We start from the raw sequence: 15,978 nt of genomic DNA, 5'->3' as shown, positions 1-15,978 counted from the left end.
AAAAAAAAAAAAAAAAAAAGAAAGAAAGAAAAGAAAAAAGAAAAATAATAGGTATCCTCCTGCAATCTTAGCACTCTGAGAGGCAGAGGTGGGAAGATCCCTTAAACTCAGGCATTCAAGACCAGTCTACGCAACACCAAGAATTATCTGTACTAAAAATAGAAAAACTAGCCAGGTTTGGTGGCAGGAGCTGTAGTCTCAGATACTCAGGCTGAGGCAGGAGTATCACTAGAACCCTGGAGTTTGAGGTTGCTGTAAGCTAGGCTGATGCCACAGCACTCTAGTCTGGGGCAATAGAGTGAAAACACTCTCTCTCAAAAAATAAAAAAAATCACGAGAATGGAGGAAAAAGTATCCAATGAACACACCCCTATTATGAAACTAATTTATACCTTTTATATGAAAGCTATAACCAAATAGCCTAAGAATATGGGGAGGAGGAGGGTGAAGGGAGGGGGGAATCGGTGGAGGGAGGGGGATTGGAGGGATCACTTCTGAGGTTTATCTTACAGGGGTACAAGTGAATCTTTCTAAGAGTAGAATGTGAACGTTTTAAAACAATAACTGAGAAAATGACATGAAGGCTCTGTTGACCCGTTTGATGGAAGTATTTCGGATTGCATGTGAAAACCCCACACTGTACCCCAAAAGTGCATTAATGTACATAGTTACCATTCAATAAAAAAAAAATAATAAAAATAAAATAAATGAATAGGTACTAATATATGCTGTCTATAAAGCCCCCCCCCTTTTTTTTAGAGACAGAGTCTTACTTTGTCACCCTCAGTACAGTGCTGTGGCATCACAGCTCACAGCAACCTCCAGCTCTTGGGCTTAATCAATTCTCTGGCCTCAGCCTCCCAAGTCGCTGGGAATACAGCGCCTGCCACAATGCCCGGCTATTTTTTGTTGCAGTTTGGCCGGGCCTGGGTTCAAACCTGCCATCCTTGGCAAATGGGGCTGGCACCCTACTCACTGAGCCACAGGCGACCCCCTGAAGCTCACTCTTAATATAAAAATGTTTGTATGTTAAAAATAAAAAGGACCTTCTGGACATGGTCATTCATGCCTATAATCTTAGCAATGTGGGAGGCCAAGCGAGGTGCACTTGTTGAGCTCAGGAGTTGGAGAACAGCCTGAGCAAGGGCGAGACCACATCTCTACTAAAAATAGAAAAATCTAGTCAAGCATGGTGGTGCATGTTTGTAGTTCCAGCTACTCGGGAGGCTGAGGCAGGAGGATCACTTGAGCCAAAGAGTTTGAGGTTGCTGTTAGCCATGATCATGCCATGGCACTCTACCCAGGGTGACAGAGTGAGATTATCTCAATAAATACATACATAAATTAAAAGGATTTAAAAAGTTATACCATGAATATTAGTTTCACAAGGCTGCTGTAACTATATACCACAAATAGTGGCTTAAAACAACATAAATTCACTCTCTTAGTTTTGGAGTCTAGACATCCAAAATCAAGGTGTCTCAGGTTGGTGTCTTCTTCAGGCTCTGTGGGAGAATCTACTCCCTGCCTCTTTCCTGGCGGTGGTTGTTGCAATCTTTACGTATTTTGGCTTGCGAACACATCACTCCCATCTCTGTCTTCATCTTCATGTGGTATTCTCTCTGCGTCCGTCTCTATAAGCAGATTTCTGCTTTCTAAAAGGAGTATCAGTCATTTAAGGTCCACCCTAATCCAGTATGATTCCATCTTAACTTGATCACATCTCTGAATACTCTAGTTCCAAACACTTACTTTCCACCGTTGCAGTTACACATGGTGAACTATTACGTACAGTAAAATAGTTTGAAAGACAGAGCAACACCACATTCACATTACTTTTATTATATTGCTGTAACTGTTCCATATTATTAGTTATTGCAGTTAATCTTTTACTGTGCCTCATTTATAAACTAATATGTATGTATAATAAAAAATGGTATATGTAGGGTTCAGTACTATCCACAGTTTCAGGCATTGTCAAGGATCTTTGCACCTGATCCGTCAAGAATAAGGGGGCACTACTGTACAGTCACATTCACAGGTGTCAGGAGTCAGGAGCCAGAACTTGAACTTACCTTTTTAGGGACACAATTCAACCACAGCACCATGCAACACTAAGCAGAAGAAAGCTGGAGGTTAGTATCGGACAAAGTAGTCTCCAGTACATATTCCCAGGAATAAAAAGAGTATTTTAAATGGTTAAAAGGGCTGGTTTTTCAAAAAACAAGGCAATGCTAAACATGTATATATCTATTACAGGATTCAGAATACATGAAATAAGTGATAAAATAGAGAAATCCATCATCAGAGATTTCCACATTTCTCTCTCAGCAATTGATAAAACAAGTAGAGAAAAAAATCAGAAAGGTTTAGAAGACTTTTTTTTTTTTTTAAGAGACAGAGTTTTACTTTATCGCCCTCAGTAGAGTGCCGGGGTGTCACACAGCTCACAGCAACCTCCAACTCCTGGGCCTACGTGATTCTCTTGCCTCAGCCTCCCGAGTAGGTGGGACTACAGGTGCCCGCCACAACACGTGGCTATTTTTTTTGTTGTTGCAGTTTAGCAGGTGCAGAGTTTGAATCTGCCACCCTCAGTATGTGGGGCTGGCACCCTACCCACTGAGCCACAGGTGCTGCCCTAGAAGACTTTTTTTTTTCTTTGTGACAGAGTCTCACTCTGTCACCCTGGGTAGAGTGCCATGGCATCAATCTAGCTCATGGTAACCTCAACCTCCTGGGCTCCGGTAATTCTTTTGCCTCAAGGCTTCTGTGTATCTGGGACCACAGGTGCCTGCCAAAACACCTGGCTAGTTTTTCTATTTTTAGTAGAAACAGTCTCACTCTTGCTCAGGCTGGTCTCAACTCCTGAGCTCCAGCCGGAGCAATCCACCTGCCTTGGCCTTCCAGAGAGTTAGGATTACAGGCGTGAGCCACCATGCCCAGCCAGGTTTAGAAGACCTGAACAATGCTATCATCCAACTTTACCTAGTTGATGTTTATTGAATATATTACCCAACAACAGCAGTATACTTTGCAAGTATCCAAGAAACATTCACATTCTAAGACTAGACCCTAGATCAGTGGTTTTCAACCAGCGTCCCATGAGAGGATCTTAGGTGTGCCTTGAATCTTGTTTTTCCGAGTCTTACTCTGCCGCACTGGGTAGAGTGCTGGGGCATCATAGCTTACAGCAACCTCAAACTCTTGGGCTTGCCTCAGCCTTCCCAGTTGCTGGGACTACAGGCACCTGCTACAACACCCTGCTAGGTTTTCTACTTTTAGTAGAAACAGAGTCTCACTCTTGCTCTGGCTGGACCCAAACTCCTGAGCTCTGGCAACCCATCGGCCTCAGCCTCCCAGAGGGCTAGGATTATAGCCATGAGCCACCACATCCCTTCCCCCAGGAAAATTTTTGGAGATCATTAAATTATTTTCAAAAGAAGTTAAAAACACAGTATTTTCCTTTGTTTGCAATTTTTTATGACCAATATAATTTAAGTGTGCTGTGGAATGTTAACTATAGGTTCAAATGTGCTTTGAAATGAAAAAGGTTGAAAAACAGTGCTCTAGACCATAGAATAAATCATAATAAACTTATAAAAAGATTGAAGAAGTGCAAAGCATGTCCTCTGACCACAAGATGTAGAAACTAATTTTGTAAATATATCTGGAAAATCCCCTAAGTGCTTCAGTATTAAACATATTTCCAATTATACCATAGGTCCAAGGAGAAATCATAATGGAAATTTAAAAATTTTTTCAACAGAAAAGACAATACAATTTGTAGGATGTAACTAAAGTAGTGCTGAGAGGGAAATTTTATAACCTTAAATTCAGCTGGTGCCATCCTTTCAACCTCTCCAAGGTTTTAGCAGTCTTTCAGGATCACGGCTTAGACTTGTTTCATTAAGGGTTGCAAAATGTTTTCTTAAGTTTCATCCATCCTTCTGCATTTATTAGCTAGAATTTTTCTATGAAGAGAAATTCATCAACCATCTGGTTGCCCTGAAACTTAAGGGTAAAATAAGAAAAACAGGAGTGTATTTCACTTATGTTTATTTATAGACAAATGAGATAATGCTCTAGCAATGTTAAAACTGTGATCAACAAGGGTTTCTTTTTCCTTTCAAAAGTATTATGAATAAATAAATAAACATGAATTATGTATATCAAACAACTGAAGTTTTTCTATTCTTTTTGAGACTCAGATTGTTTCACTGATGGATTCTTGAAGCGAGAACCTAAGTCTTCTCCCTTCCTGACTTTTTTTTTTTTTTAAAGAAACAAAGAGTCTCACTTTATTGCCCTCGGTAGAGCGCTGTGGTGTCACAGCTCACAACAATCTCCAGCTCTTGGGTGATTCTCTTGCCTCAGCCTCCGAAGTAGCTGGGACTACAGGTGTCCGCCACAACGAATGGCTATTTTTTTGTTGCAGTTTGGCCAGGGCTAGGTTTGAACCCGCCACCCTCGGTATATGGCGCCGCTCCCTTTTTTTTTTTTCCTTTTGAGACAGAGCCTCAGGCTGTCGCCCTGGGTAGAGTGCCTGAGCATCACAGTTCACAACAACCTCCAACTCTTGGTCTCAAGCAATTCTCCTGCCTCCGCCTCCCAAGTAGCGAGTACTCCGTAGAGGCGCCACAACGCCAGGTGTTTTTTGTTTGCAGCCGTCATTGTTGTTTGGCAAGAACCGGCTGGATTCGAACCTGCCAGCTCCGATGTTTGTGGCTGGCGTCTTAGCCGTTTGAGCCACAATTTTTAAAAGTTAATTTATTTGTTTTGGGACAGACTGTCACTGTGTCACCCTGGCTGGAGTGCAGTGGCATCATCACAGCTCACAGCAATTTCTAACTCCTGGGCTCAAGTGATCTTCCTGCCTCAGCCTTTCCATTAGCTGGTACCACAGGTGCCACCATCACCAGCTAATTTTTCTGGGTTTTTTTTCTTTCTTTCTTTCTTTCTTTTCTTTTTTTTTTTTTTTTGTAGTGATGGAGGTCTCTCTATGTTGCCCAGGCTAGGCTCAAAATGTTGAGCTCAAGGGATCCTCTTGCCTCCGCCTCCCACCCTGCTGGAATAACAGGTCCGAGCCACTGTGCACGCCTCCGACAATTTATTTTTATTATTATTTTTTGAGACTAGAGTCTCACTTGTTGCCCTCGATAGTGCCATGGCATCAGAGCAACCTCAAACTCTTGGACTTAAGCGATTCTCTTGTCTCAGCCTCCCAAGGAGCTAGGACTACAGGCGCCCACCACAACGCGTGGCTATTTTTAAAGACGGGTTATCGTTCTTGCTCAGGCTGGTCTCTAACCTGTGACCTCAGGCGATCCACCCGCCTCGGCCTCCGAGAGCGCTGGGATTACAGGATGAGCCACCGCGCCTGGCCTCCTCCGACAATTTATTATAAACATTTTTACACGTACAGAAAAGCTGGAAGAATTTTCTAGTAAACAGCAATAAACCCACCATCTAGGTTCAACGTGCGTCCTTCCAGATCTTTCCCGCTGTATCTCAAATATTTACCTACTTTGTCCGGTAACACGATAACCCTGGGGGCCAGTTGGCTTTCATCATGAGTAAAACAACCCGGAGTCACAAACCCCGCAGCAGATAAAGCTAAGCCCACCAGGGTCCTGGAGCTGGAGACACCTGCACGCCGCCTGGCCCCGCCCAACACGTGACCCACACGCTCGGCGTCAGAGGGCGGCCATCCCGGACGGGTCAAACCATCGTTACCATTTAGTAGGGGGAAAGGAAGGGTCCCAGCTGCTAACCTGAGGTTTGGCGTGAATGATTCAAGCCACTCTTAGACAGTTTTGTATTGCGCAGGGACGTCGTATTTATAATACTGTTGGTTTTAGCTGGCTCCCCGCGAATTCTTTTTATATTTTGGAATCGTCCGTTGTTTTGCCCAGTCAGTAGACAAGTCTAAAAACCCGATTTGTACAGGGGGGATTTACTAACGTAAGGTAAACGGTCGGTCTGGTTAAAAGTCAGATGGCACAAGCAATCGTTTGTTGAGCTTACATTTTTTTATGGTGTTAACTTCTGAGTTAGATTATATTCACATACAATTTCTCATACTAGGATGATTTGTGCTACCTACCTTCAGGTGCCACAAATAGTTCAGTCTTTCTCCTTATTGCCTGATGGGAGAAGGCAGGGAGTTGCTGCCATATTGGACGGAACCAACTGCTACCGCAATTGGGGTAGTTTTCTAACGTAATGAGTTTATTGATTGACAAAAACAACTTTGGTGAATAGAATTTAGCACTTTCTTTTCGCAAAACTGTGATTCTGATTTCTGGTAGACACCGTTTTGCGGATCTGAGCTCTTCAGGCTCGTAGTGAGGGACCCGGGCGTGGGTGACCCTCCCCGCAGTCCTGGTGCGGCCTCCCCAGTTGCACGCACATGGCTTGGCGGTAGCCGGCGCGGCGCGCGGTGCGGCCTGGGAGAGTCGGAAGCGCGGTGGCGGCAGACCTCTGCTTAGGAGGCAGCGTCGGGCCCATGCAGGACGCGGAAAACGTGGCGGTGCCCGAGGCGGCCGAGGAACGGGCCGAGCCCGGCCAGCAGCATCCTGCCGCCGAGCCGCAGCCGGAGGAGGACCTGCAGCGGCCTGCCGGGCCCGGCGCTCCGGAGGCGGCGGGAACCGAGGGCGCTAAGGAGGAGGTGGGAGAGGCCCGGCCAGAGCCTGATGTGAGGGCCGAACCAGCTGCCGGGGCGGAGACCGTGGCAGAGGCAACCCTGGGCCCGTCTGAGTCGCCCTCGCCACTGTCTGCCGAGGAGCCTCCGGGATCTCAGGCCGATCCCTCGACCCCAACGCTTGGCGAGGCTACAGGGGAACAGTCCCGGGACGAGCCTGCCGACAGCCGGGCACAGGCATCGTCCGAGGAGGCTGCTGGGAACGAAGGCAGCGCAGCCGAGGCGGAGCCTCGGGCGGTGGAGAACGGTGACGCAGATGAACCCTCCTTCAGCGACCCTGAAGACTTCGTGGACGACGTGAGCGAGGAAGGTGAGGGGCGGGTCAGCGTGGCTGTGATTTCCTTGTCTTAAAAAGTTGTCTATATTTGTTTCTGGTTCGTGCAGAACTTCCACCAAGGGTGTCCGTGTGTTCCTCGAAGTGACTGAAAGAGGGGTCATCACTTTCTGTCTGTCGTCTCTGAGTATATATAACAGAGGTGTTCTGGTGCTTACATTCCTCTTTCTCCCCCCACCCCCCGAAAAAAGGGGGCAGGATGGAGCTTCGGGAGCAGTCATGAATTTGCATCAGAACCAGAAATTTGGAAGAGTGGTATAAGGCAGATTACTCCACTGTGGCTGGGGGTAGAGCAAAAACCAAGGACCAGGACTCACTCTTCTGGGTCTTTCTACCCCCAGAGCTGACCACCCAGACTTTTTAAAGGTCTAGATTGGAGAAACAAGCTGTGGCAGTGCCAGATGACTTTGTCCCCCTGCCCTACAGAAGTGTCTACCACAGCTGGGCTTATAGTTCAGGGGTAGAGCATTTGACCGCAGAAGTGTCTGCCTCCAGAGACTCCCTCAGTCAGACAGTGCCAGGCTGTCAGATTCCTGTTGGGTTTTCATTTTGTCTAAGCCTGTAGGGCATACCACCACGTGTTGGCAGTTTATTTTTTTCAGGTTTTAGTGTTCATAACTGCTTGCTTTGCCTTAGTTTCAATCTTGATTGCCTTAAAGTCTAATGATCGTTAGTCTTAATACATTTTTGCTTTCTTTTTAGCTATTTTAACTCTTCACCTTGAAATCACATCAGCCTCTGCATATTGACTGAGTTAATGCTACAGTGGGGAAAGTAAAAACACCCTTACTGAAGTAGTCAGTGATAAATACACCCAAGAAAGTCTAGGGAACTGACATAGAGTTGTCAACTTTTATCTTAAACATTTTTAAAGGGCTACCAGTGATTGTGACCATTGTTATATCGTACTTTATTTCATAAGATGAAAGACATTTAGCATGAAAAGCGGGAAAGACACCATAAACTGGTGATGACTATGGGGACATCTAGTCCAGTGGTTCTCAACCTTCCTAATGCTGTGGCCCTTTAATACAGTTCCTGTGAGTCAGACCCATAGGTTGAGAACTGCTGATGTAATCTAAGCCCCTCATCCCTGAGGAGCTATGTCCCTTAAGGTGGAGTCATTTGTTGAGAACTCGTACCAAACTCCATTGCCCAGGCCAGTGTGTGTGGTTTTTTGGTTTGTTTTTAATGTACCGATTTTTAAAAATATTTTATGATAGACATTTTGGTTTAATCTTTACTTTTTTTTCTTTTGTAGAGAGCTAAGAGTCTCATTTTTTCGCCCTTGGTAGAGTGCCGTGATGGCACACAGCTCACAGCACCCTCCAACTCCTGGGCTTAGGCGATTCTCTTGCCTCAGCCCCCCCAGTAGCTGGGACTACAGGCCCCTACCACAAAGCCTGGCTTTTGTTGTTGTTGTTGTTGCAGTTTGGCGGGGGCTGGGTTTGAACCTACCACCCTCGGCATATGGGGCTGGTGCCCTACCTACTGATCCACAGGTGCCACCCTTAATCTTTACTTTGAGCCCTTGAGTATTTATTCTGCAATTGAGTGTTTAAAAGGTATTATTTCACCTCATCTATTCATTCACATTTCTAACATGTGAATCACTTCCAGAGTTAGGGGCAGTCAGAGGATGCTAACAAGAATGCAGGGCTGGCCAGGCTGGGTGACTGCTGTGGGTATTTGTTAGTCTTAGGTGCAGTGTTAGCCAGAATGACAGATGAGGCACCTGGTCCTGAGGAATTAAAACTCAGTAAGCTGTTGCTTTTCTTATAGCCCCTGATTTTTAGGTAAGTAGCTGTGGTAGCGTTTGTGTTTTATGACCAGAGTTACCCTATAGGGCCAGAGAGTGATGTGGAAGGAGTGAGAGAGACTGTACCCATCCTTTACAAAAGGGACTGAGTCTTAGGAACCCTTCAAAGATGGGCTGGACTTCTTGTCTTGCCTCTTTATTCTTTGATCCATATTAACAATGTTAATCTGGGCTCGGCGCCTGTGGCTCAAGCAGCTAAGGCACCAGCCACATACACCTGAGCTGGCGAGTTCCAATCCAGCCTGGGCCCTCCAAACAACAATGACGGCTACAACCAAGAAATGGCTGGGCGTTGTGGCAGGCTCCTGTAGTCCTAGCTTCTTGGGAGGCGGAGGCAGGAGAATTGCTTAAACCCAGGAGTTAGAAGTGATGCAACAGCACTCTACCCAGGGTGACAGCTTGAGGCTCTGTCTCAAAAAAAAAAAACAAAAAAACAAAAAAACTGTTAATCTGTACTTGTACTTTAAGTTTAATATTTCACCTGCCTTTGGTTTCTGTCAAAAGCAAATATGTAGGCTCGGCGCCTGTGGCTTAAGCAGCTAAGGCGCCAGCCACATACACCTAAGGTGGCGGGTTCAAATCCCCAGCCTGGGCCCGCCAAACAACAATGATGGCTGCAACCAAAAAATGGCCAGGCGTTGTGGCGGACGCCTGTAGTCCCAGCTACTTGGGAGGCTGAGGCAGGAGACTCACTTGAGCCCAGGAGTTGGAGGTTGCTGTGAGTGTGATGCCATGGCACTCTACCCAGGGGGATAGCTTGAGGCTCCGTCTCAAAAAAAAAAAAAAAGCAAATATGTAATCAAGGTTTTAACACTACATGTTCTCTCTTTTGGCTCATTAAATATACTTTCTCTTTATATTTGCTACTTAGTTTTGAGGATTGCTTCTTTCTGTTTTCCCTGGAGACAGATTAGGACTACATGAGCCAAGAGAACCTGATGCTTGGGCTGCTAGTGATTGAGGACATATGTCTCTTCATAGGGTAATTACTTCATGTGTGGGCACATTCTTATAGACTGCAGGTACTCCTTCCCACTTTGAGCTTGGGGGGAGGAGTCTACAGTTTATATAAAAGCTGGGCTTTTTATTACAAGCCTTATACATTCAGATGAATCTCACCAGGCCATTTAATTACGTGGTAGGTATGGTTGAAAGTAACCCAAGGATTTGCCTACAGTTTTAGGAGTGAGGATGTTTGGCATTGCTATGATCTGCCTGGCTGTCTCTTTCCCTCTTTTTTTAGCATCTTTGTCATTCAAGTGGCAATTTTTTTTTAAGGTAACATTTTTAATATTCCTGGAAGTGTTGAAATTAATCTAAAATGGTTGATGACAGGGCTTGCCTTTTGGAATTTAAAGAGTTTCTGTTCCTTTTTTAAGGTCCTTTTAATTTTTTATTATGGAAGATTTCAAACGTGAAAGTAAAGAGAATTCACCCTAACTTTTTGTTTTTGTTTTTTCAGAGACAGGATCTTGCTGTGTTGTCAACTCCTGGGCTCAAACAGCCCTCTCCCACAGCTTAGACTATAGGCATGCACCGCTGTACTTGGCTCTCACCTTAATTTTTGAGAATAAAATGCATTGAAGAATATTTTCTGATGTCATATTTAGCATGTTGAAATTTTTGAGTTCTATGTAATAAGAAACTAGTGATAGTTAGGTTCCAGAACAAATATATGTGTAACAAGCCATTCATCAGCTGTTGTTTTAAAATTTCCTTATAATCTCATTTTGGCTACTTTTTTTGTTTGTTTGTTTAGCCAGGGCTGGGTTTGAACCCGCCACCTCCAGCATACGGGGCTAGTGCCCTACGCCTTTGAGCCACAGGCGCTGCCCTTTTTTTTTTTTGAGACAGAGTCTCACTTTGTCACCCTTAGTAGAGTGCTGTGGCAACACAACTCACAGCAACCTCAAACTCTTGGACTCAAGTGATTCTTCTGCCTTAGCTTCCCCCATAGCTGGGACTATAGGTGCCTGCCACAATGCCCTTCTATTTTTTAGAGATGGGGTCTCACTCTACCTTAGGCTGGTCTTGAACCCATGAGCTCAGGTAATCTACCAGCCTTGGCCTCCCCAAGTGTTGGGATTACAGGCGTGAGCTACATGCCTGGCTATTTTGACTACTTTTACTGATAGCTTCATCTAGTGAGTATCCTTTAATGGCAACTTTATTTTTTATTTTTTGAGACAGAGTCTCACTATGTTGCCCTTGGTAGACTGCTGTGGCATTATAGGTCACAGCAACCTTCAACTCCTGGGCTCAAATAATCCTCTTGTCTCAGCCTCCCAAGTCGCTGGGACTACAGGTGCCCGCTACAATGCCCACCTTGTTTGTTAGAGACAGGGTCTCACTCTTGCTCAGGCTGGTCACAAACTCCTGACGTCTAGCAATCCACCTGTCTCAGCCTACCAGAGTGCTAGGATTACAGGTCTGAGTCACCATACCTGGCCTGATGGCAGCTGTAAAAGATATCTTTCAGTTCCAGCTCCTAACCCTAGTGCCTTGTAATTTTACAGCTGTCTAGGCAAGATTACTAATCGTGTTAGGGATTCATACAGAATTTACATTAGAAAGTTGGGATTTCCAGTTTGCTAGTAAAGCAGAAATGTTAGTTTTCATTGGCTGTTGGGGTAGAAGGGTGGTGAAAGGGACAACAAGGGTGTCACTGCGGTGCTCAGATGGATTCTTGTGGCTGTGCAGGGATTTAACCATCTCTATGTCTAGTAAAAGGGCAAAGACCAACACCACCTCAGCAGGTAACATCCAGTATATTTTGCCATGTTTGACCAATCACAGATTTAGGAATTCAAAGAGGACTTTAATGTGATTGATCAAAATAGAGATGGTTACATTGACAAAGGATTTGCATGACATGCTTGTATCACTGGGGAAAAATCCAACTGATGAGTATCTGGATGTCATGATGAATGAGGCTCCAGGACCCACCAATTTCATCATATTCTTCACCATCGTTGGTGAGAAGTTAAATGGCACAGATCCAGAAGATATCATCAGAAATTCTTTTTGCTTGCTTTGATGAAGCGGCAGCTGGCACTGTTCAGGAAGATTACCTGAGAGAACTAGTAACAACAGTGGGAGATTCGTAAACAGATAAGGAAGTGGTTGGGCTATATAAAGAAGCACCTATTGACAAAAAGGAGAATTTCAGTTATTTTGAGTTCACTCACATTCCTAAACATGGAGCAGAAGACAGAATTGCAAATTCCAGCCAAATGTTCTTGTTGCCACTGTGGGTATTTAAGTTTTTAGGTTTAAAAGCAAATGGCATAAATGTTTAATGTTTTGAGTTTTGGATTGTAGTTATGGAAGTAATAGTAATACACTGCTTATTGTGCCAGGCACTGTCCTGAGCATTAGCAGACTTAATTTCTGTAAATATGATGCTTCCTGACAGCCCTGTGAGGCATTTCATGAAATTGAAGGTATCATTGGTTGAAATACACCATATAGAAAGAAAAGCTACTGCTAATTAAGCTCAGCTGGGCATGGTGGCTCGCGCCTATAATCCCAACACTTTAGGAGGCTGAGGCAGGAGAATCATTTGAGCCCAGGAGTTCCAGGCCAACCTGGGCAACATGGCAAAACCTCATCTCTTATAAAAATGAATTCAGGCCTTCCAAATGAATTCAGCCTTCCAAAAAAGCTACTGCGATACAAGGAAAAAACATTTGGGCTGTGCTCCTGGTTTCTGGCACATGCATAGCTCCTAGAAACTTTGGAATCTCCACAGTGACTACTGTCTTTTAGTAGGCTATGGAGATGAAATCTAGGGATCTCTGAAAGAGTATATATTCTTCAGATTCTCTTTCTTTGCAGTTTCTCTTGCCTCAGTCTCTGGAGTAGCTGGGACTACAGGCACCCGTCCCAATGCCAGTCTATTTTTTTTTTTTTAGAGACGAGGTCTTGCTGTTGCTCAGGCAATCCACCAGCCACAACCTTCCAGAGTGCTAGGATTACAGGCATAAGCCGCCATGCCTGACCTTAAAGTCATTTTTTATTATTCTCTTTATATTTGCCATTATTAACAGAAGTCAGTTGACATATTTTAACTGTTTACATTTTTAGTCAAAGGGAATGAATGTGAATAGTTAAAAGTCAAAACAGGTGTGGTGGCTCACATCTGTAATCCTAGCACTTTGCTGGTGGATTGCTTGAGCTCAGGAGTTGGAGACAACCCTGATAAAAGCTAGACACAGTCTCCACTAAAAATAGAAAGATTAGCTGGGTGGCATGGCCTATAGTCCTAGATACTTGCGAGGCTAAGGCAGCAGCAGTATCGCTTGAGCCCAAGAATTTGAGGTTGCTGTGAGCTGTGATACCATAGCACTGTACCCAGGGTGACAGCTTGAGGTTCTGTCTCAAAAAAAAAAATTGAAAAGTCTAGCCACTTCTTTCATGTTTAAATTATGAATCAACCTAGGGAGAGAAAACATTTAGGTTAATTTATTTGCTTATTGGAGATTTGTTAATGTATTAATGTTTTTCTTGGTACAAAAGCTCATTTAGCAGATCTTTCTCTTATATAGAGTTACTAGGAGATGTGCTCAGAGATCGGCCCCAGGAAGCAGATGGAATCGATTCGGTGATTGTGGTGGACAATGTTCCTCAGGTGGGACCTGACCGACTTGACAAACTCAAAAATGTCATCCACAAGATCTTTTCCAAGTTTGGGAAAATCACAAATGATTTTTATCCTGAAGAGGATGGGAAGACAAAAGGGTGAGTATGTTTTTCCATCACTGAAGTCTTATTTGTATTTTTCTTGGTGTCAAGCATGCTGGTTGTGTATGGCGGGGGTTCACTGTGAACTCAGAGCATGCCTTGCCATGGCACTTTGGCCCTGGTTATTCAGGTCCCCCTCAGCTGGAAGCTCTTAAGAACCATAATTCAGTCCTGAAATCATCATGGAGAAGGAGATTGCAATGTGGTTCTTGTATTACAGTATTCTAATTTGGCTACTTATTATTAAGAAATTATAGAGTATGATGTTTAAGGTTGCCATCAGAACTGTAACTGACACAAGACATCCTCAGAATAGACATTGATCTGGAAGCTGGCAAAATGTCAGGAAAATTTTGCAATTAGAATTTTATTGATTCTGTTTTTTTTTTTTTTTTCACTCATCTGACATCTCTGAAATGACATCCCTAAAATTGTTTTCTACAATTTTAGGTGAAAGCATTATGTCACTGCTTAATTAGCTACTTTTCCCCCCTTAGTGTTAGCTAATATAGTAGTGTATCTTTTAAAAATAATGGTAGCCTAAGGTATGCAGCTTACTTTTTTTGGTTTAATATTAGGTCTTCCATGATGATAGTATGGTTCTAATTCCTTTGTCTTAGATGCAGTTGTATTCTGTTTTCACATGACAACTTGTTTTCCTATTGACATTTAGTGTTTTGCAGTTATGAACAATCTCTTATCTCCTTTTATACAACTGAGAGTTTTTTGTTATACCTAGGAGTGAAATTTTGAGTTGTTGCCACTGCATATATCAAATACTGTGCTCTTGAGTGGTTGTTACCAATTTACACTCCTCCCGCTAGTATATGAAAGTTCCTAGTCTGGTCAGACTTTGTCCAATAAAATTTCATGTAGAAGCCAGATGTGGTGCATACTTGAAATCGTAGCACTTTTGACAGGTTGAGGTTGAAAGTACTCTTGAGGATAGGCATTCTAGACCAATGTGGGCAATATTGGGAGACCCCATCGCTATAAAAAGTTTAAATAATTAGCCAGGCATGGTGATGTGAGCCTATAGTTTCCAGCTACTCAGGAGACTGAGGAAGGAGGATCCCTGAGCCCAGGAAACTGTGATCGTGCCACTGCACTCCAGCCTGGGTGACAGAGAGGTACTATTTATAGGAATGAGAAGATACTAAAGTTTGTTTTTCTAACTTAAGGTTTTGAAGTTTTAAAAACTTACCTAGAGTAGTTTCTAAAAAAATTATCAAATACAAGTCCACTGACATTTTCTGTTTTGGGAACTAGGTTGAAAGGTAACTCCTTTTTGACCAGTTGTTCCTTGTTTTGTATGTTTGGTTTTAATAAGACATCTCTGAGGTCCTTTGTAATTTTCCTGTAATACACAATATTAGAGTTTTTTCTAGATTAACAGATTTATTGGGATAATTGGCGTACATCAAACCTGCATAGTTTTATAGCATACAGTTTGATAAGTTTTTATGTATGTAGACATCATGAAATCCTCACCACAGTCAAGGTAACAGACATTTCTGTAGTTTATAATTGAGAAGCTAGGGACCTCAGATTTTCTAGTTAGGATTTCCTTCTTGTTTAGGAATGACTTGGCTATGGATTTATCCTCAATTTGACTACCTTGAGCAGTGAAGTAAGATGAGTCAATTATTTGCTGGTGTGGAGAGGTCTTAGGTGCTCAGATTGTGGGTTCTGCACTTGTGAAAATTGCCTTTACTTACTTCAGGTACATTTTCTTGGAATATGCGTCTCCTGCGCATGCTGTGGATGCTGTGAAAAATGCTGATGGCTACAAGCTTGACAAGCAGCACACATTCCGGGTCAACCTCTTCACGGATTTTGACAAGTGAGTTCAGAATTGGCTGTGATTTTGAAAGTGGACACTGGCATATGAGTGACTCCTGCATTTGTTTTGGGTGGCTTGCTACTTCTCAGTGAGTGCTGCTGGCTTTTCAGGTTGTTCAGATCCTTGCTGGGCAGACTGCCATAGGGCCATCTTACATCCCTGCCTCTTGCTTCTGGCAGGCAGCACCCTTCACCAGTTATTATGTCAACCAAAACTCTTTTTAAGTTTTTCCCACTTCTGGGGAGGTCAGGAGCAGTGTGGCAGTGCCTGTGGTTGGACCACTGACCAAGTTACCCTTTGTCTAGTCTTTCAGGTATATTATTACTCAGTGGTTTTTCTCTTTTAGATATATGACAATCAGTGATGAATGGGATATTCCAGAGAAACAGCCTTTCAAAGACCTGGTGAGTTGTATAAAATATTCATCAAAAAAAAATTCTTTAGGTATGGTGCCTGTGGCTCAAGTGGCTAAGGCGCCAGCCACATACACCTAAGGTGGCGGGTTCGAATCCAACCCAGGCCTGCCAAACAATGATGGC

At 43.7% G+C, this 15,978-nt stretch overlaps 1 protein-coding gene across 1 annotated transcript in view; it reads left to right on the top strand.

Annotated features, from left to right (window-relative positions):
* The first annotated feature begins 6,336 nt into the window (after positions 1-6,336).
* Positions 6,337-15,978, top strand: part of EIF3B (eukaryotic translation initiation factor 3 subunit B) — a 30,002-nt gene continuing 20,360 nt past the window's right edge. Inside the window, exons 1-4 of the mRNA XM_023516528.1 lie at positions 6,337-7,010; positions 13,401-13,593; positions 15,320-15,439; positions 15,786-15,843. Coding sequence (XP_023372296.1) covers positions 6,506-7,010; positions 13,401-13,593; positions 15,320-15,439; positions 15,786-15,843 — 876 coding nt within the window. The 5' untranslated portion in view covers positions 6,337-6,505. The remainder of the gene's footprint in view (positions 7,011-13,400; positions 13,594-15,319; positions 15,440-15,785; positions 15,844-15,978) is intronic.

Source organism: Otolemur garnettii, unplaced genomic scaffold (genome assembly GCF_000181295.1).
Source record: "Otolemur garnettii isolate 467f Iridium unplaced genomic scaffold, OtoGar3 scaffold00092, whole genome shotgun sequence".
Taxonomy (NCBI): domain Eukaryota; kingdom Metazoa; phylum Chordata; class Mammalia; order Primates; family Galagidae; genus Otolemur; species Otolemur garnettii.
The sequence above is the reverse complement of the archived record's forward strand: the minus strand, read 5'-3'. Positions and strand labels throughout refer to the sequence as shown.